Genomic DNA, 22,249 nt, shown 5'->3' with positions numbered 1-22,249 from the left:
GTCATCTGACTCACCAGGCCATTCCTCAGTATGAGACATTCATGAGGACAGTGAGCTTACATTTTTATCTGTCCTTGTTTGCCTTTGTCAGTTGAATCTATCAGTCAACAAGCAGTGATAATGGCAATTCAGAGCGCGCTTATTCCCAGCGGTTCCATAGGTGAAGGAGCATTAAATTAATTCCTACAAAGTGAAACTTGCCAACTGTGTTGAAAAATTATCATATGTATTATTCCCTCTGTAACTGCATTATGGTTTCCAGAATCCGTTTATTTTTATTGATAAAAGGCTTTTATGAATCCGTTTATTTTATTGATAAAAGGCTTTTGTGGTATATACTATCATTCACGGGGTGAACCAAAAAGTCTGCCAGAGAAGTACTGGCTGCCATAGAAAACTCTTATACAGTTGGCCATACTGAGTCAGCTCCACGATTTACCTAAATACTGTCCCTCAAGCAATGACATGTCTTGGGAGAGTTCCATAAGCACAGACTGACACTAATTCCCAAAACATCACAGACAGCCAGGCGTGCTGACATACACCTGTAATTTCAGTATTTGGGAGGCTGAGACAGGAGGATCACAGGTTTGAGAGTAGCCTCAGCAAGTCGTAAGACTCTCATCAACCTAGGGGAGACTCTGTTTAAAAAATTAAAAAATAGAATAGGGCTGGGGTTTAGCTTTGAGTTTGAATACCCCTGGGTTCAATTCCCAGTACTACCAAAAAAAAATTGATATCTACTAGTCACCTTATTACAGACTTAACATCTTTAATTAATCTGAGTACTTTTGAGCCATATTTGTTCTCTCCAAAGCAATGAATCCTATAACCTTACTTTGTATAGTTTCCCTCTTAACTTTAATGATGTCACTCCACTACTTTGGCAGATATAACTGAATAATCTAGTATGTTTGCATGAGCTCCTTCTACTACTTGTTAATTGTGGTTATACATCTTTGGACTTTAACTCTTACGTGTTTTCTGAACCATAAGGAGCAGAAGTCTTAGAATAATTCTCCAACAATCACTGTAATGGCTACAAATTTTAGCGACCTGTTACCCAACTATTACCTTCTAACTTCGATATAAACTCTTGGATGAACTCATCCAAGTCTGACAGTACAACATCATCTAGATGCATGGCAGCTTACTAAGTCAGGTTAGTACAACACCCATAGTCAACATTGATTCTACTTAGGATTGCTATCAGAGAATCAGCAAGGCAGTTTGAGAAAAGGCTGAAACATAGCCTATTAAAATAGTGAAATCCAATTCTTTCACTTGGGGATTCAAACACGTATGTGTTAGGGTTATGAATACCTATTGTCTACAAAATGCAAGGCCACTACCCTTCTCCCTGAAAATTCAAGACCTAAAAGATCGACTTCTGCTTCATCTTAAGCATGTGCGAGGCAAGGGCCTGAGTTTGATTCCCAGCACTGCAAAAAAAACATGAACAAAATTTTACTTCAGCTGTCATATCAAAACAACACCTGCTAAGAAAACTGCATTTACCTGGAAGCCTTCATTCAATTTAATAATATGCCTGAAACTGCAGGGAAAAGAACTTAATTGAATCCTTATCACCAAGGGATCTGTAATCTATCTAGAAAGACAAGCCGCACACATACTGAATGCCCACGCAGTAGTAAAGGATTTTAGAAAAGTAGATGAGCTCAAAGAAGTTTCAGCTGGGTCTTGAAGAATGAGTAGAGGTTAACGAAGGAGAACATTGTAAACAAGGGCAAATCGTCTGAGTTAGCTGGCATGGTGGTACAAGCCTTCAATCCCAGTTCTTCAGAGAATAATGCAGAGAGACTGCATTCCAAGCCAGCCTTGGAAACCGAGTGAGGCCCTGTCTCAAAATTAAAAATAAAAAGAGCTGGGGGTGTAGCTCTGTGGTAGAGCACCCCTGGGCTCAATCCTTAGCGTCACAAAAAAATAAAAGGTAAGAAATTAGAAGTCAGCGTTTCCTGTATAACTACCTCTCCTAAGATAGCAACTTTCCTAACTCCTCTTAGAGCCCCCAGCCCTGCTCCCATTCCATCTCTCTCTATACATACCCATGAAGTAAAACCAGGTTGATAAAAAGCTACAGTAGTTCTCAATTGGCTCTCAAATTAAATTCCAACTCCTCAGCCACTCTATTCTTTTGAAATCTTCCAATTGACTCTGCTCTACTACACTCACTTCTTGTTACTACTTGACTCAGCACTTCAGCCAAGGAAGTCTACGTGCTATTTACCTTCCTACAGAATGCTTAGGTTAGAAGCACCCACTCGAGGAAATCTTCTGATTAATACTCTCCAACAATAATCATCCGAGGAGCTTACATCTTTTTTCCTTTGTGGGTCAGATCTGTCTCATATGGTAACTCACAACTTTCTGTCCACCACAACACATCTCCAAGTCCTCCAGCACTGTATACACAATAAGCACTCGAATATTTAAATGCGATGTTTGCAAGGCAACCTTAACCAAAAGCAGAATAGTGAAGAATAGAAACGTGGCTCACCGAAGCTCCAACTACATAAGTGACTCTCACAACAATAACGTGACAGTAACACTTGATGGTCAGGATGCCAGCAGCTGCGTGGTGCAGCCACCATCAAAGCAAAAGCAAAGCTTCAACAGCCTATAGACTCAAACAACTGCTGAGGGCACCTCAGGGTTACAGCCATTACACAAAGAACCACCTTATACGTAATTCAGAAATGGAACTGCCAGGTTTGGGCAACTCTAGTGAGCTATCATGCAAAGAACACCAAATGTACCTTTACATATGATGGGCTATAATATTAACAAAATTATTAAACCACCCCAAATAACACAAGACAATTCAGAATATAAAAACATGAAACAGTGCTATGTCTTAATTACATCGTGGAGAATAACTTTTAAGGTGACCTATCTACTGGTTATTTTTTGTTTTGGCACTGGGGATTAAACGCAGGGGCATTATACCTCCAAACTCCATTCCTAACCCTATTTTATTCTTTTTTTTTGGAACAGCATCTGGCCAAGTTGTTGAGGCTGTCCTCAAACTTTTGATCCCCCTTTCTCAGCCTCCCAAGCACTGGAATGACAGGCTGTCCTATCACAATCCCCCGTATCGACTCATTTAAAAAGATAAATGAAGCCCAGTATGATCATGCACACTTGTAATCCCAGTACTTGGGAGGCCAAGACAGGAGAACCACAAGTTCCTGGACAGCCTCAGCTACTTAGGCCCTTTGCAACTTAGTAAAACTCTGTTTCAAAATAAAGAATAAAAAAAAATAGGGGTAGAGATGTAGCTTGTAGGTAGAATGTCCCTCAGTTCCATTCCTGGTACCACAAAAAATAAAAATAAAAAGATAAATGAGCGCCGGGCGTGGTGGCGCACGCTTGTAATCCCAGCATTTGGGAGGCTGAGACCAGAGGATCGCAGTTCAAGGACAGCCTCAACTACTTAGTGAGGCGCTTTGCAACTCAATGAGACTTGGTTTCAAAATAAAGAATAAAAAATAGGGCAAGCCAGGCATGGTAGCGCACACTTGTAATCCCCGCGCTTGGGAGGCAGAGACAGGAGAATCTCGCAGGTTTGAAGCCAGCCATGCGCTGGCTTAGGAGACCCTGTTTCCAAATAAAAAAATGTAAAAAGAGGTCTGGGAGTGTAGCCCGGAGGTAGAAGGGCTTCCAGGAACCCCAATACCACCACAAAAAAAAAAAAAAAAAATAGGGTAGGGGGTGTAGCTCGGAGGTCGAATGCCCCTGGGTTCCATCCCCAGAGCCGCAAAATTAAAAAAAAAAAAAATTACAGCCAAAAAACTCAAATAACCTAAATTTCTTTTAACTTTAACTATTTTTCACAGAATGCTGACTGTATCGATGATTCATGTCCAATGTATTAATGATACATGATGCACTAAGCATAAAAAACTCATGCTGGGCATGGCAGTGCACACCTGTAATTGCAATACTCGGGAGGCTAAATAGGAGGATCACAGATTTGAGGCCAGCTTCAGCAATTTAATGAAGCCCTCAGAAACTTATACCCTATTTCAAAATAAAAAAATAAAATGGAGATGGGCGTGGTGGTGCACACTTGTGATCCCAGGATTTGAGAGGCTGACACAGGAGGCTCACGGTTCATGGACAGCCTCAGCTACTTAGGCCTTCTGCAACTTAGTGAGGCCCTGTTTCAAAATAAAGACTAAAAAATAGGACTAGGGTGCAACTTGAAGGTAGAATGCCCCTGAGTTCGATCCACAGTACCGCAAAAAATTAAATAAATAAATAAAACGGTGCTGGGAGTGTAGCTCAGAGGTAGAACACCCCTGGGTTCAATCCCCAGTAGCCTCCTCCTGCACCTACACACACACACAAAAAAAAATCAAGCACTAAATTATCAACAGGCATTTGACAGTAAGCTTACTGATAAATCCCAATACTTGGGAGACAGAGATAGGGGGATAGCAGGTTCAAAGCCAGCCTCAAAAGTTTTGTGAGATCCTGTTTCAAAATTTAAATTGAAACATGATCACCATGGTACATTTTGGTGAAATCAAAGGAGTTTGCACAATCCTATTCTCATCTTGCCGGTAAATACAGAGAAATAAAGTAGCACCATCCACTAGCAGAAACACAGATTCAGATAAGGACTCATGGCTGTTCAACACCATCAAGAGGTGATCTTATGATTTATTTTAGGACTACCTCCGGCCTGTGGTGGGGCATGATGTAAGCGTCCTGAACATTACGTATTAAACAGCATGATTCCAGCTCCCACTTTAGTTTTCCCTTCTCAATAGACTCTTATGGTTTACTCATTATAGTCTTTTTTTATATGTGTGTGGGGGACTGGGATTGAACCCAGGAGCAAGCTACCTCTGAGCCCAGCACTATTTTATTTTTATTTATTTTTGGTGGTACTGGGGTTCCTGGAAACCCTTCTACCTTGGGACTACACTCCCAGACCTATTTTATACTTTTTTATTTGGAAACAGGGTCTCTTAAGCCCTGGCGGCTGGCTTCAAACCTGAGTGATCATCCTGTCTCGTCTCCCAAGCGCGGGGATTACAAGCGTGTGCCATTTTTTATTTTGATACAGGGTCTAAGTTCTTGAGGCTGGCTGCAAACCCGTGATCCTCCTGTCTCAGCCTCCCAAGTACTGAGATAAAACCTACGGGCATTCTACCACCAAGCTACACCCCCAGCCCTTTTTATTGTTTTGACCCATGGTCTCACTAGGTTTCTGAGGCTGTCCTGGAACCTGCAATCCTCCTGTGTCAGCCTCCCAAGTACTGGGATTACAGGTGTGAGTCACCACACCCTGCAACTCAACAAAGTCTTACAATATACTCTTTGGTATACTATCAGCAGCAATGACTGCTCTACTGTACACATAAACTAAACACCTGATCCAAGAATATAAGTGTTACGTGGAACCAACCCTGGTTAATAATAAAGGGAAAGAACTTACTGTACCCTTACAGCTAGGTATACAAGATGAGCCCTAAAGCCTCAGGAAGAATGGGGTCCAGGCCCCAGTGGCAGCACCTTTAGAGTTGCCTAAATTTTTTATTAATAACTCATCAAATAGTACAATAAAAATTACAGTCACACAGGGTGTGATGGCGCACACCTGTAATCCCAATATTTGGGAGGCTGAGACAAGAAAATCACAGGTGAGACGTTCATCACCTTATCAAGACTGTTTCCCAATAAAATATAGAACAGAGCTAAGGGTACAGCTCAGAGGTAGAATGACTCTAGGTTCCATCCCCAGTACCAACAATAATAACTAATAATAACAGTTAATATATTTTATGACAAAAAGATCTCAGATCTAACTGCGTCAGATGACCGATGTGTTTTAGTTTTTACAACGATCCTCCAAAGTAGAAGGTATCATTTCCACTTATACCAATTTTAAAAAAAATGCTGCTAGGGGTGGTGACACATGCCTGTAATCCCAGTAGTTGAGAGGGTGAAACAGAAGGATCACAGCTCCAGCAAATGAGCAAGGTCTTTGGGAACTTGAGACCCTGTTCCCAGATAAAAAATTAAAAGTGCTGGGGATATAAACTTGGAGGTAGAATGTCTCTGGGTTCAATCCTCAGCACCACACACACACACACACACACACACACACACAAAATTAATTGCTAAATCATTTATCAGAACATATCCAAAGTTAATCAAAACAGCCTAAAGAAACAATGTCATGTCTTGTGTTTTTATGGGTATTATTTTAAAAAATTGACATAGTTTCTTGTAAGGATAATTTTTATCCTTTTTAACATAACTTGCTAGATATGATTTTTTTTGGGGGGGTGGCGCTGGGGATTGAATTCAGGGCATTCTATCTCAGAAATACATCCGAACCCATTTTATTTTCTACTTGAAGACGGTCTCACCAAGTTGAGAGCCTCACAAAGTTGCCGAGGCTGGCTTCGAACCTGTGATTCTTCTGTCTCAGCCTTCCAAGTACTAGTTTTACAGATGTGTGCCACCACACTCAGCAACATGCATTTAAATACAACACAGACCAGGTCTCAGCCACTTCACCAGGTAAGTACATACACTTTCCACATTTGACTTTATCCCATGCTAAACACCATTTCATTGTCTGAAGTATCAAACTGTTTTTTTCTTTTGGGAAAATAACCATTCCATTTTTACTTACAGGATTGTACTGAAGAGCAGAGACATAAGCTTGTACTGCTCCTTCCATGTCTCCTGCTGCTACCAATGCAGCTGCCAGGTTGATATAACCATCGATGAAATCAGGTTTGAGACGCAATGCATGTCGGTAATGTTCAATTGCTTCCTGTAACTGCCCTCTTTCCTTGTACACGTTCCCCAAATTTGAATAGGCTTCTGCCAGAAGGGGATTCTGTTTAATTGCCAGGGTGCTAAAGTGAGCAGATCTGGAAAAGGCAAAAGCATTAATACATGGAAATGCATATTACAGAAAAGAAATGGATGACCCATATGCAACTGTAACAGTTTCTGAATAGCCTGTGCCTATGCTATTGGTAATAAACATTACCTTTTAACTGTCTTATAGCAAGAAAAATGCTGGAAATCTGTTTAGCAAAAGTGAAAGTCTTCCAGAGTTCAAATTACAAAGCTGAGCCAGGTGTGGTGGTGCACACTCATAATCCCAGCATGCTTGGGAGGCTGAGACCGGAGGATCCCAGGTTCAAAGCCAACCTCAGCCACCTAGCAAGGCCCTCCTCAACTGAGACCCTGTTTCCAAATAAGAAATAAAATCGGGCTGGGGATATAACTTGAAGGGAGAATACCTCTGGGTTCAACCCCTAGTATCAAATTAATAAAAAAAATAGAAAGCTTTTGTTATGAGATAAAATTCTTACCAGAGTCCTATTACCAAACCGACACATTATAAATCATGGTCATCAGCTGGGCGTGGTGGGGCACTTGTAATCTCTGCGCGCTTGGGAGGCTGAGACAGGAGGATCGCATAGGTTTGAAGCCAGCCTCAGCTACTTAGTGAGGCTCTTGGCAACTCAGTGAGACCCTGTTTCCAAATAAAATATAAAATAGGTCTGGGAGTATAGCCCGGAGGTAGAAAGCCTCTGGGTTCCACCTCCAGGATCACACACACACACAAAAATCAATCAATTAATTAATTAAATATGGTCATGAATAAGGATTAAGAATGAAGCTGGGCATGGTGGCACACACCTGTAATCCTAGTACTTGGGAGGCTCAGCAACTTAGTGAGACCCCTCAATGACCCTGTTTCAAAACAAAAATAAAAATAAAAAATAAAAAGGGCTAGGGTATAGCTCAGAGGCAGAATGCCCCTGGGTTCAATCCCAGGTACAAAAAGGGGGGGGGGTCAAAAATGAAAATGCTACATGTTTGAGTCTCAGCTGACAACACCAGAATGACTATTTTTAAAAAAGAAGCACAAATTACAAATTCTTCCCTTTTGATTAATCCAACTGAGTAACTAAAAGAAACACTTGGTAACAACTTAATGCCAGTTCTCAACGTGAACTACATATGCACTATGTATGTTCCTACCACAGTATACATATCATCATTTCTGAACATTTCAGTCCCTCACACTAAAACATCCTATAAAGGTTACACTGGATGCTCAGATGTAATAAGTTATTACCTCAAGAGTTAATAAAGCAGCAGACACAGGTAGAAAAATCTAGGAAAAGTCCCCAGTCATACAGATAGTATCACCACCACACAAAAAGAGGGAGAAAAAACAGGCGGCTGGGCATATCAGAAGTAGGCAAAAGAGCAGACGTGCGTTGGTAGCTCAGCTGAAACCCAGTACCGGAAAATGTTCAAGTTCGAATAATTATCACTTTTAAGCTCTGCACCCAGAAACAGGTCCCCCCACATCTCCTACCTGTCCAGCCTTCGACACTGGAAGTGTATAGATGAAAGTAATAAAAGCACACCAGTATTGTCTGGCTCTTGTCTCCAGAGCTGCATGCAGTGTCTCTCAGCTGCCTCAAAATCTCCTGCCTGATACTCTCGATGTGCCAACTCAGCTAACCCTTGGAAGGAAAGCATACGTTTCGTTGGTTCTGGAGAATCATCAAAACATTTGAGGGAAGGAGGGGGGAAAACAAAAAGTTAGAAATGCAAACCAAAAAAAATGTAAAAATATGGTATATTAAACTTAAAGATGAAAATGCTTGAAACTATGTAAAGCACTAGAGTGTTCTGCCTGTTATTTATAGCTCCAAGTTAACAAATACTGAATAGGCATCTTTAGAATTCACCCATTTATACTTTCTTTGCCAAAACACATAGTAATATTTACTTCCATGTGAAATTACATCTTAAATATTTTGTACTTTTAAATTATAAATCAAAAATAGCATCTAAAGATTCACTGAACATTGTTCCTTACACATTAGTTAACAAGAGTAAAACAAAATATTAAAATGTGCAATCTGCAAAGGTCACAAAGATTTGATGTTAGAATAACATACTGTGAAACTTAAAACTCTGCCCTATGTTTCAGGTTGCATTGCTAAGGGGTGGAGTAATGGTAACCATCTATCTCAATGTGGGTGGGGACACCGGATGTGTTTTTAATTCTTTATATTGAGGGGTTTATATATTTCACAACTTAATTTCTTTTAAAAAGAGGGACACCGGAGCCTGACATTGTCAAAGCAGCTAATGAACAATCATTCATTTGTCAAGAACCAAAATACATAATGGGGCCACCAAACCTTTTAAATAAAGACCCAAGAATATACTGCTCACCTACCATCCCAAACCCGGAGCTAAATTAACTAAATTCCACGCAAGCGGGTTTAACGCTAACATTTTCCAAAGGGCTCTGGCACTGACTAAAGGATTAAGACATTGCAAACAAACCTATGTATTAACCAAGCAGTAAACCCGCAAGGGTTAAAAAAAAAAAAAAAGCCTCGGAACTTCGCAGGGCTTCCAGCAACTTTGTGAGACCCCCGTTTCCAAATAAAAAATAAAACCGGGCTGAGAGCGTTGTTGGAAGGTAGAATGCCTTGGGATTCTATCCTCGACACAGTGGGGGGGGGGGAAGAAAAAGATTCCAGTATAAAACACTAGATAGGAAAAAAGCAAAATTAAAAATACATAAAAACACGTGGTTTTGTGTTTCTTAACACAGATACCTAATGATTAAGGGCACCGCTAAATCCCAAAAGGGGTGGGGGGGAGCAACCTGCCTTAGTGTAAAATTGTAAATAGTTATCTAAACAGTGATACATTATTGGGAATTCAACCACAGCGCTTTCACTGTATGGCTAGAACGGGAAACCACGGACATATTACTTAATTTTACCAAGGTCACCGTGACAAGCTCAAATTTGAGCCTCGCTCCCCACCACTAGACCTGAAGAGTATTTTTGATACTCCGGAAAGCAAAGTAAAATTTCCCGACAGAATGCACAGCTGACCAGGAAAACAAAGAACAGAAAGACTCGCGTCGGAATCCGTGGGAGGTTAGATCGCTACCAGAAACTAGACAATTACATTTTTGACAAGTCTCTGGGACTTCCTCGCTCCTTAATTGAACACCTGACTTTGACGCTTTTCCAAGCCTCTTATCTGCTATTTGAACACTTGGAACGACCACTTCCTCAAATAAAATAACGCAGAACAGGACGCGGCAGCACAGAACCTAGTACAGAATTTTAAATCTCTGCAAATCACGGTGGGAGGTGGGAAGGGGCGAACCGACTAATTATGAGTCCCACTCCCTACAATCACGGACAAGGTGCTGCTGAAGACTTATTGCACAATGCCCAAAACCGGTGACCAAAACCCTGGACACATCTCAACTGCGGAACTACCAAAAAATAACCTCGTGGGAAACCTTAGAACCGCAGCCCAATTCCCCACCCCCTTCCGCCCCAAACAGCCTCAATTCGGAAAGTCGGTCGAAGGACATTCCTATAATTTGGTTGTTTTCTTATATTTAGTGCCAAGTGACCGCGACTGAATTCTCTACAAGGGCAGCCGCCTTGCGCTTGTGCAGCTCACTCCAGTTGCTTTACAAACTCTTCAAGCAAGGATGGAAACTTAAAAAAATATATATATATATGTACACTCTATGAATAAAGAGATACTGAGCTCAAGAATGGGGATGGAAGACCCAGAGGCGGCGGCGGAGGAATACATCGAGAAAGTAACACAAAGCAAGAATTGGGCGGGCAGGGGTGGTCAATGCCAAAGCTGCAGCACCCGGGGTGTTTCTCCCCCAGATAGGAAGCGGACTGGAGGGTTGGCAACCTCGAGAAGGGAAGGGTGTGGTTCCCCGCGGGCGGGGAAGGGCGGCGGGGTGGGAGACGCAGGCAGGGGGCAGCGGGTGGAATTGGGCAAAGAAAACCCCTGGAAATTTCCAATCTCCACTGGGACCGCTCAACCGCAAAAGCCCCAGAAAGCCGCTGCCCAGCGAGGCGCCGCTCAACGTCCTCTCTTCTGGAGGTTCCTTGGAGCCCATCGACGAGCCTCTGCTAGTCTGGGCGCGATGCAAAGTGAGGATGCGATTACATGGACACGGTATCCCCGCCCTAGGCTGGCAGCGAGGGACCCGACGTGGCCGGGGGCCGGGGGCTCGAGGGGAAGGCGGGAGGGAGCGCACAGGGCAACCGGCTGAACTGCGGAGCCAGCGGTTGCGAAGGAGATGGAAAGGGCAGGGATTCCAACGCAGTCCATTCCAAGACATTCTAAGCGCGCACGTGTGGCAGGGGCGTCCCGAGAGAGTGGGGTAGCCAGGACGTTTCTGGGGCGAAAGAGCAGGGAAGGAAGCAAAATGCACAGGAGCGAGAAAAAGGCGAGCTGCGGAAAACAGACGACAGCGGGACGCCCGACCAGATGCCAGTGGACCACCATGGAATGGGGATGGTTAGAGGGGAGGGAGGGAGGGAGCGATGAGCGGTCCAGGACGGCGCCAGACCCCAACGGGGCGTCTGCCAAGGTAGAATCGGACACTGGTACCTGTGCTGTCGGCCACGTTGCCCACGGAAGACGCCATCTGGAGCTTCTTGGGGGAGAGCAAGAAAGGGGTAATGGACTCCAACTGCCGCCACTACTGGCAAGAATGTTTCTGGAGGTAGTAAGAAGAAGGCAGCAGCTGTAGCAGGGGTTTGGAAGCCTTGCGCGGCGGCAGCAGTTACAGGCTTCGAACCTTAGGAACTCTAGTTGGCCATCTACCTCTCACGGTCTTGAAATGGCGGCGAAGGCTCCTCGGCCGAAACAACACGGGCCGGAACTACTTTCTGTTACAATCAAGTACCCTCGCGGAAGTAGCGCGGTAACCATCCTACCAACAAAATGACTATACTCAAAGTCACCGGCTCTTGCGTAACCTTCCGCGCTGGGACCATTGCGACAAACAGGATTGTGTCCAGAGCGCATGCGACAACCCTGTCAACCCTCCCAATTAGGGCGCTGTGTGGGGCAGTAGGGTCCCAAGTTTTTTTCTTTTTCTTTTGAGTAAAGGCGGAAGAGCAAGAAAGAGCCGCACGCACGTCGGGGACATTTGGGCCAAAGTGCGGTAAAATATTAAGTGGGCTACCTACTCAATAATGTCAATATTTATAGGAATGCCAAAGGCGTTCGAAAAAGTTGAATCAACTTTTTGGGTGCAAAATTGGGTAGTTACAGAGCCGACGGGTGGGTTCCGAACAAGTCCTTTCAAGCGATTGTATTTCAAAGACGGAACCGTGCGAAATGATGGGGGAGAAGGTTTCGATTTGGACACTTCTTAATTCTGACTCCTCCCATTGATTTAAGCACTTCGGTGAAAAAGACTGATACTTTCTCGGGGCCGGATGAGCCCAAACATCTCCGATTTGGGTCGTATATCCCGAAATCTCAAAATCGTTTGCATGTTCAGGAGAGCTCTACTCAAGAGTACCAGGGAAGATGCTTAACAATTCAGGGGCGTGCAGAGAGTTCGCACAGCCGAGAGCAAGCATAAAAATGTTAAACATGATTCATTTCCATCAATTCCGTGACTCTTCTCTGAGCTGTGACTTCATCACCAAACAGCTCGCAAAATCGTCAGAATCCAAGATTCCTTTGAGCTCAAAGCAATTAGGCAGTGCTAAATGACTTCACTTGCCATCTGTCTAAAGCTCACATCTAGAGAGACTTAGGAATTGCCTTCCTTTAACAAATCGACTCTTAGGATGCTCCTGCAGTTTCAAGTCAGTGTTCAGACATTTTGTCACACTGTTAGGAATTTATACCTCATCTTTTGTTCCGAAAAGGATCTAAGGTAGCTTGTCAGACGGCCAAGAATTATTAGAAAGCACTGGGGGCTACAGATTGGTCCGCTCAAAGCCTTTTTATTTCAAAAAGTTCTTTTATCTAAGAAAGCAAGTCAATGGATGTCTTCAGAAAGCTTCCTTTAGCCCTTTGGCTACATCAATAACCTAAGTCTTCACTTTTATAGGCACAGTTGACATACTGTTCAGTATCAGTGGAAAAAATAACTATTCCTAATTTCCTCCATCCCATAATTAAGAGCCGCATCATGCAGCAGAAGACAAAATTCACTGCACAGAATCACCTGGTCATTGGGCAACAACCTCTTCCTAAAGTTTGGTTTAACTAGGAATGACCGCCCACAAGTGCCTAAAGAACCCCAGCTTTTCAACTTTTAGAACAGACTTCTCAGATTCCACTGGCAGATGCTTAGGCCTTAGTGATGAGCAGGTGCTAGTTAATTAGGCAAAACTTTTCTTGTTAAATGTCAGGTCAGGCGCCCAGCCGGGTAGGCTATTTGGCTCACAGATAACTTGTGCTCTGAAGTTTCTTATCCCAGAAGAGTTAAGAGATACTTTGATACATTTTGCTACTACAGAAAGCTGGATGCTGGGGCTCTTAGTAGTTCTATGAGAAGAAGGAGGAGGAGGGGGGAGGGGGAGGAGGAGGGAGAGGAGGAGGAGGAGGGAGGGGGAGGAGGAGGGGGAGGAGGAGGAGGAGGGAGGGGGAGGAGGAGGGGGAGGAGGAGGAGGAGGGAGGGGGAGGAGGAGGGGGAGGAGGAGGAGGAGGGAGGGGGAGGAGGAGGGGGAGGAGGAGGAGGAGGGAGGGGGAGGAGGAGGGGGAGGAGGAGGAGGAGGGAGGGGGAGGGGGAGGGGGAGGGAGGGGGAGGAGGAGGGGGAGGAGGAGGAGGAGGAAGAAGAAGAAGAAGAAGAAGAAGAAGAAGAAGAAGAAGAAGAAGAAGAAGAAGAAAACGAACTTCAAGAACTCCTTCAGGTACCTTCCAGGAATAGCATCTGGATGGCTGACTTTGAAGGACTTATTCAGCCGACGAGCATCCCTTCTTCAGCCACTCTAGCATTTACTAGGATCTCTATGCGCAAGGCACTATGGGGACATAAAATGAACAAGACAGGATCCTTGCCTTCAAGGAACCCGAAGCCTAGTTTGGTAGACACAAAAAGCCACTGGTGAACAATACAGAAGAGTATTATTTAGGCAATAAAATACATTCGCCTCTAAATATCTGGGGAGGAAAACAGTCACTTCAGGCTGGAGGGGTTAAGAAGGCTTGACCTAGGCACTGAAGGAGGTGTTGTGTGTGTTTGCTCTCTTTCGCACTGATTTCTGGTTATCTATTCTTTTCTCCCTTTTAAGTACAGCAACTGAAGGGGGGCATGGTGGCGCACGCCTGCCTATAATCCCAGTACTTAAGAGGCTGAGACAGAAGGATTGCAGGTTCGTTTAAGGACAGCCTCAGCGATGCAGCAAGACTGTCAGCAGCCTAGCGAGACTAGTTTCAGGAAAAATAAAACTAAAAAGTGCTGTACCTCAGAGAAAGAATGCCCCAGGGTTCAATCCCTTCTACCAAAACGCAACAACAGCATAAAAAAGCAGCAATTGTAAATAGAGAATGACCTGTAAATAAATCAGCTCCCTCTTCATCTCCAATCCCAAATTTTGCCACTCCAATAACACCACTAATAGTCGGGCATGGTGGTGCACACCTGTAATCCCAGTACTTGGGAGGCTAAGACAGGTGGATCACAGGTTCGAGAATAGCCTCAGTTAGTAGTGAGACTCTCATCAACCTAGTGAGACCATGTTTCCAAGAAAAAAATAAAAACTAGGACTGAGGGTGTAGCTCAGAGGTAGAATCCCCTGGGTTCAACCCCCAATAACCCCCAAGAAATAAATAACACTACTAATGGCATATTCCATTTCTGTGTAATAAATCGCCAGGAACTTATTGGCTTAAAATGCACAAGTAGCGCCAGCACTGCTGGAGTGGGCAGGGAGATGCACTGCCCCGCCACAGCAGCTGAAAACTGGCTCTGAAGGCTACGTGAAGCTGCAAGCCACATAAACGTAGCCTCTCGGGCTTCCCGTGCGCTTGGGAAGAATATTCCAGAGAGAATCTGGGCTTAATTAGGTAACCAGTCACAACGAAGGAAACTAGTCTCAAACTTTCCAGGGGGAAAAAAGCCTTTCGGAAGCCGGGTGTGGTGCCGCACGCTTGTAATGCCAGCATTCTGGAGGCTGAGACCAGAGGATTGCAGTTCGCCACCAGCTTCGGCTACTTAGTGAGGCCCTTTGCAATTCAGTAAGACCCGGTTTCAAATTAAAGAATAAAAACTTGGGCTGCGGGTGCAGCTCGGAGGTAGAATGCCCCTGGGTTCCATCCCCAGTACTGCAAAAAAAAAAAAAAAAAAAAAAGCCTTCTGGAAATCTTTTAACCTAAATAAAGAAAAACCTGATGTGGGAGTAAGTCATCACTAGCCAGTGAATTTGGAAAATGATTACTTATTTGATAGCTGCAATAATAAAAATAGGGCCAGCTGTCATATCCACAGTAAAGATGGAAAAAATACCCAAGTCAAACTGTGAAGCCCTAATGGACATATTCAAAGGGAGCTTTCTAGCCAGTGGCGGTGGTGGTTATGCACCCCGGTAATCCCTCACACACACAGAGGCGCTTTCTGCAAAACAAAAGCAGAAAGCAATAGGGAGTGCACCCTCCTGAGCTCTGCTTATATAGGGCACCTTTTCCATCCTTAAAGATGTGATGAAAAATAAGGAGCTCAAAGCCAGTAAGGTCCGCTTCCCGCTACCCAGGTGACTTCTTCCCTACAAACTCTGATAAAATGCCTATGGAATGGAGATGAGAGGCAAAGCCTTGGTTCATTCTTCCAGTCCTAGTCCATCATAGGATTCAGAAAGATTTTCCAATTTTCATTCCAAAACTGTGAAAACATCAACATAAACCAGACGAGGTGGCACATATCTATAAGCCTGGTACTTGGGAGGTGGAGACAGAAGGATCTTAGGTTTGAGACCAGCCTCAGAAACTCAGTGATAAAAAAAAGGTCTGGGAATATAGCCCAGAGGTAGAAAGCCCCTGGGTTCCCCCCCTAGTACCAAAAAAAAAAAAAAGAATAAAATAAGAGTTCAGAGTTTCAGAATGGAGACTCGCAGCCAAACGTGGTGGCACACGCTTGTAATTGTAGTGCTCGGGAGGCTGAGACAAGAGGATCGCAAGTTTGAGGACAGCCTCAGCAAAGCTCTCAGCAACCTGGTAAAACTCTGTTTCCAAATAAGAAATGAAATCACTCTGGGGGATAGCCCAGATGTAGAATGTCTCTGATTTCAATTCCCAGTATCACACACACACACACAAAAAGAATGGAGACTTGTTTTATCTTGGTAAATATGCTCCTATAATTATTGGACTTGGGCCTCAGGACTTTGTTCTATTTTCTGGGCCTTCAGATAAGAAGCTGTATCCCTTGCAAGGATACAATTGTATCCCTTGCAAGGCAATTGTATGGAAGTTTCTGTAGTTTCTGTAGTTTCTTATTAAGTAGGAGGAAATTCTTCCCCTAATGATGAGAATCACGTAAACCAGGACCTGCTTGTGGCCCAGGGTACTTTGTGGGTCTGTCAGTGGATGGCTCTCCATTGGTCTCACAGGAATTGCACGGCGGAGCCCAAGAGTGAGTCAGGATGACTTCTTTTTTTTGCGGGTCTGGGGATGGAACCCAGGGACATTTGACCTCTGAGCTATACCTCCTGCCCTATTTTTTATTCTTTATTTTGAATCCGGTCTCACTGAGTTGCAGAGGGCCTCACTAAGTAGCTGAGGTTGCCCGCGAACCGCGATCCTCCAGGTCTCAGCCTCCCGAATGCTGACATTACAAGCGAGCACCACCACGCCCGGCCTAGGATGACCTCTGTTCTCACTGTTTCTAGCTGCAATGCAGAAGGAACAAAGACAAGATTTCAGTGGACTCACCTGCAAAGATGTCTGTGTGTCTGAAAGTCCTCTCGTGTGAATTTTGATCCTGTCCCTGTTCCTAGGATTGCAAGAATTTATAACACCATGCAAAGTAGTGGTAATATGGTTTTGACAAGACTTACAGAGAAATTTAAAAACCTGCAAAACAAGGATAGCAGTAGGGACCAATCACATGCTGGATTGCAGAAGAGAAGCTAACAAATATACTAGATAGCTTTTTGTTTTGTACAGGATAGTCCTGATGACTATTATCTTTGTGCGTGTGTGTGTGTGTGTGTGTGTGTGTGTGTGTGTGTGAGAGAGAGAGACAGACAGACAGACAGACAGAGGACTAAACACAAAGGTAATCTACCCTTGAACTATACCCCCAGCTGATGTGCGTGTGTGTGTATGTGTGTGCATGTGCATGTGCGTGTGTGTATGTGTGAAACTGAGGATTGAACCCAGGGGCATTTTATGTCCAAGCTACACCCCTAGCTTATTTATTTATTTATTTATTTATTCATTCGTTCATTCATTTTTGTGGTATTAGGGGTTGAACCCAGGGGCCTTCTACCTCTGGGCTATACCCCTAGCCCTATTTTATTGTTTTATTTGGAAACAAGGTCTCCCTAAGTTGCTGACAGTGTTATTAAGTTGCTGAGGCTGACTTTGAACCTGAGATCCTCCTGTCTCAGCCTCCCAAGAACTGGGATTGCAGGTGTGTGCCGCCATGCTTCTGGCTCCCGTGTCCTTTTTCTGTGTTTTTTTTTTTTTTTCATTTATTTTGAAATAGGGTCTCACGAAGTTGCTGAGGGTCTTGGTAAGTTGCTGAGGCTAGTCTCAAACCTGTGATCCTCCTGTCTGAGCCTCTGAAAGACTAGAATTAGAGGCCCCATAACAATTACTTTTCGTTTCTTTGTTTTTTTTGGTACTGGGGAATTAAGCCTAAGGGTGTTCTAGTCTGAGCTACACCCTCAGTGCTTTTTTATTTATTTATTTACTTACTTATTGTGATGGTGAGGAAAGAACCCAGAGGCTTTCTACCTCCGGGCTATACTCCCAGACCTATTTTCTATTTTATTTGGAAACAGGGTCTCACTAAGTTGCCGAGAGCCTCACTAAGTAGCTGAGGCTGGCTTCGAACCTGTGCGATCCTCCTGTCTCAGCCTGCCAAGTGCTGGGCTTACAAGCGTGCGCCACCACGCCTGGGTCCTTTTTATTTTTATTTTTTTTTTGAAACAGGGTCCACTAGGTTACTGAGCGTCTTGCTAAGTTGCTGAGGCTGTCCCCAAACCTATGATCCTCCTGTCTCAGCTTCCCAAGTACATGGATTATAAGCATGCACCACCACACCCGGCTTTATTTTTTATTTTGAGACAGGATCTCACTAAGTTGCTGAGGGGCTCGCTAAGTTGCTGAGGCTGGCTCTGAACCTGCGATCCTCCTGTCTCAGCCTCCTAAGTACTGAGATGACAAGCGTGAGCCAGCACGCCCAGCCCCATAGACATTAAGCTTGAGATTTCACTCCCACTCCACACTAGAATTAACCACTCAAATGGTAGGTTTTGTTTTTATGAACAACCAGATGTGGAAGGACAATTAGTAGATCAATGGAACATTCAACCAGGGACTCTGCCAATGGCACTTTTTGTTATTCAGCATCTCAAGTGCCGGGATCTGCAATTTACTCATCAGACTGACCCGTCCAGTATCACAATTCACGTAGCATTGTTCTTTGCAGTACCCGTGTCATTTGGTTATGTCAGCATACCAGAACAGACTTATTTCAAAAACTGCTTGTACCATGCAAAACAAAGGATAATTTATAGGAGCGGCGTTGCTGAGAGATGACGAGAACCCTGCACCTTGCACTTTGGTATAAAAAAAAAGGGAGACTGAAATACAGTGGATAAGCTTTCATTGCTATGGAAACATTTTTGTGTGCGTGCTGTTTTATTGTGGCACCTTCTAGGTGATCAGCTGCATCGAGATGAAGAGCTGAATATTTTCTTCCCAGCCACTGGCTGCCAGAAACTCATTAAGTAGTTGAAGGACACAAACTTCATACCTTGTGTGTGTGTGTGTGTGTGGTACTGGGGTGGAACCCAGGGGCTTTTCTACCTCCGGGCTACACTCCCAGACCTATTTTATACTTTATTTGGAAACGGGATCTAACTAAGTAGCCGAGGCTGCTTCGAACCTGCGCGATCCTCCTGTCTCAGACTCCCAAGCGCGGGGATGACAAGCGTGCGCCACCACGACCCGCCTAACTTCATACCTTTCACAGGAAACCTATGGCCACAGAGGTTGCCATGGATCTGTGGATGAAGAACAGAAGGGTTCTGTGGTCTGAATCAGTGGTGGGAATGACAAAGATTTCCCATGAACCAGATTATCTTGACCCACAGCCATGTTTGCCTACTACTGGGGATGGAACCCAGGGACATTCAACCTCCGAGCTACACCCCCTGCCCTATTTTTTATTCTTTATTTTGAAACCGGGTCTCACTGAGTTGCAGAGGGCCTCACTACGTAGCTGAGGCTGTCCGCGAACCGCGATCCTCCAGTCCCAGCCTCCCGAGTGCTGGGATTACAAGCGCGCGCCACCACGCCCCGCTAAGAGGCATTCCTTTTATAGAAAAAGGAAAACTGGGGAGAGAAAGCACACATTTGTTCAGGGTTGCATTGGGCTGCCAATCTGAGTGTTCCTAACTTTTTTAGTTATTATTAAAGCAGAGGACGATATTTCTGAGTTGAAGATGTCCACCAATATACTATCAGAAAGCCCTTTTAAAAAAAGGAAGATAAGGAGCCGGGCGTGGTGGCCCCAGCTTGGGAGGCTGAGACAGGAGGAGCTCGCAGGTTCGAAGCCAGCCTCCGCTGCTTAGTGAGGCTCTCAGCAACTTAGTGAGACCCTGTTTCCAAATAAAATATAAAATGGGTCTGGGAGTATAATCTGGAGGTAGAAAGCCTCTGGGTTCCACCCCCATTACCACCAAAAAAATTAATAAATAGATAAATGAAGGAAGATAAGCCGAGTGTGGTGGCGCACGCTTTTAATCCCCAACTGGCTTGGGAGGCAGAGACAGGAGGATTGCGCTGGTTGTTGTTGTTGTTGTTGTTGTTGTTGTTGTTATTATTATTATTATTATTATTATTATTATTATTATTACTGATGCTGTTCTTGAGCCTGTCCTTCTCCTGTCTCAGCCTCCCAAGTACTGGGATTACAGGAGAATGACAGGTTCAAGAACAGCATCCGCAATTTAGCAAGACTCTTGCAAATTAGTGGCACCCTGTTTCAAAATAAAATAATAACAAATAACTAAAAAATTGTAAATCTGAGGGTGTATCTTGAATGCAGAATGCCCCTAGGGTCAATCTCCAATTAAAAAGGAAGCCAAGCCGGGTGTGGTATCACAGGCTTGTAATCCCAGTACTTGGGAGGCTGAGACAGGAGGATCACAGGTTCACAGCTAGCCTCAGCTACTTGGCAAGGCCCTCTGCACCCATAGTGAGGCCCTGTTTCAAAATAAAGAATAAAATAGGACTGGGGGTATAGCTCGGAGGTAGAATGCCCCTGGGTTCCATCCTCAGTACCGCTAAAAAAAAAAAAAAGCTAGGTGTGGTGATACACACCTGTAAGTCCAGTTCTTGGGAGACTGAGACAGGAGGATCGCGGTTTACCAACAGAGAGCCTCAACTACTTAGTGAGAGGCCCTCCGCACTTGGGAGGCAGAGACAGGAGAATCACACAGGTTTGAAGCCGGCCTCGTTGGCTTAAGAGACCTTGTTTCCAAATAAAAACATAAAAAATAGGTGTCTGGGAGTGTAGCCCAGAGGTAGAAGGGTTTCCAGAAACCCCAGTACCACCAAAAAAAATTTTTAAAGAATAAAAAATAGGGCAGGGGGTGTAGCTCAGAGGTCGAATGCCCCTGGGTTCCAACCCCAGACCCGCAAAAAAAAAAAAAGGCTAGGGGGTGTAGCTAGAAGGTAGAATAACACCTAGGTTCAATCCCCAATATCTCAAAAAGGGGAGTCTTTCAAATATATATGGAGATAGATATTTCTGGAGACTAAACCCAGGGGCATTCTACCGTGAGCTACACCACCAGTCCTAATTTATTTATTTATTTTTGTGGTACCAGAGATTGAAATCCAGAGCACTCTACCTCTGAGCTATACCCCCGGCCCTATTTTTAAATTTTTATTTTGAACCAGGACCTCACTAGGTTGATAAGAGTTCTCACTACATGCTGAGGCTGTCCTTAAACATGAGATCCTCCTGTCTCAGCCTCCCAAGTACTGGGATTACAAGCATGTGTCACCATACCTAGTTTATTTATTTATTTATTTATTTATTTATTTATTTACTTACTTACTTACTTACTTACTTACTTATTGTGGTACTGGGGATGGAACCCAGGGGCATTCGACCTCTGAGCGACATCCCCAGCCCCATTTTTATTCTTTATTTTGAAACAGGGTCTTATAAGTTGCAAAGGACTTCACTAAGTACTTGAGCCCAGCGATCCTCCTGTCTCAGCTTCCCAAATGCTGGGATTAAAAGCCTGAGCCACCACGCCTGGCTAATTTTTATTTTTAAACAAGGTCTTGCTAAATTGCAGAGGGCGTCACTAAATTGCTGAGACTAGCCACAAACTTGCTATTTTCCCTTCTCAGGGTCCCTAGGGCTGGGATTACAAGAGTGCACCACCACACCCACCTAAGATTCTTAGCTTCCCAAGTACTGGGATTACAGGTGTGAGCCACCAGGCCGGGCTAAAATGCCCTTATATTTCAAAATCTTAGCCAGTTGGGGTGGTACAAGTTTATAATCCGAGTACTAGGGGAGACTGAGATAGAAAGATCACGTTTGTGGCCAGCCTCAGCAATTTAGTGAGATCCTCTGTAGTAAGACCCTGTTGCAAAATAAAAATAAATAAATAAATAAATAAATAAATAAATAAAAGCCCAGGCGTGGTGGCGCACGCTTGTAATCCCCGCGCTTGGGAGGCTGAGACAGGAGGATCACACAGTTTCGAAGCCAGCCTCGGCTACTGAGTGAGGCTCTCAGCAACTTAGTGAGACCCTGTTTCCAAATAAAATAGAAAATAGGTCTGGGAGTATAGCCCAGAGGTAGAAAACCCCTGGGTTCCACCCCCAGTACCACCAAAAAATAAAATAAAATAAATAAAATAAAAATAAATAAATAAATAAATAAATAAATAAATAGGCGGGAAATGTAGCTCAGAGGTAGAGCGCCCCTGGGTTCAATCCCTAGTACCACAAAAACAAATAAAAATCTTAAAGTTCAATATGTTCCACTTATAAATAAAAGTAGAAGAAAAATCTTAAAGAAATGTATAAGATGGGCATGGTGGCTCATGCTGTAATCCCAGCATTTGGGAGGCTGAGACAGGAGGACCGCTGGTCTGAGGTCAGCCTCGGCAATTTAGCAAGACTTGCACAACTTACTGAGGCCCTGCTTCAAAATACAAA

At 44.1% G+C, this 22,249-nt stretch overlaps 1 protein-coding gene across 2 annotated transcripts in view; it reads right to left on the bottom strand.

The window, feature by feature from the left end:
* Positions 1 to 11,515, bottom strand: part of OGT (O-linked N-acetylglucosamine (GlcNAc) transferase) — a gene marked incomplete at both ends in the record, with an annotated part of 58,750 nt that extends 47,235 nt beyond the window's left edge. The window contains 3 exons of one of the 2 annotated variants that reach the window (XM_080718343.1): positions 6,674 to 6,917; positions 8,387 to 8,531; positions 11,473 to 11,515. In XM_080718343.1, the coding sequence (XP_080574469.1) occupies positions 6,674 to 6,917; positions 8,387 to 8,531; positions 11,473 to 11,515 (432 nt within the window). Of the gene's footprint in view, positions 1 to 6,673; positions 6,918 to 8,386; positions 8,568 to 11,472 lie in introns of both variants that reach the window. The other variant, XM_080718342.1, reaches the window with a different exon arrangement.
* Positions 11,516 to 22,249: the final 10,734 nt, after the last annotated feature.

Source organism: Muscardinus avellanarius (genome assembly GCF_963383645.1).
Source record: "Muscardinus avellanarius genome assembly, chromosome: X".
Classification (NCBI taxonomy): domain Eukaryota; kingdom Metazoa; phylum Chordata; class Mammalia; order Rodentia; family Gliridae; genus Muscardinus; species Muscardinus avellanarius.
This window is presented reverse-complemented; position numbering and strand designations above follow the sequence as displayed.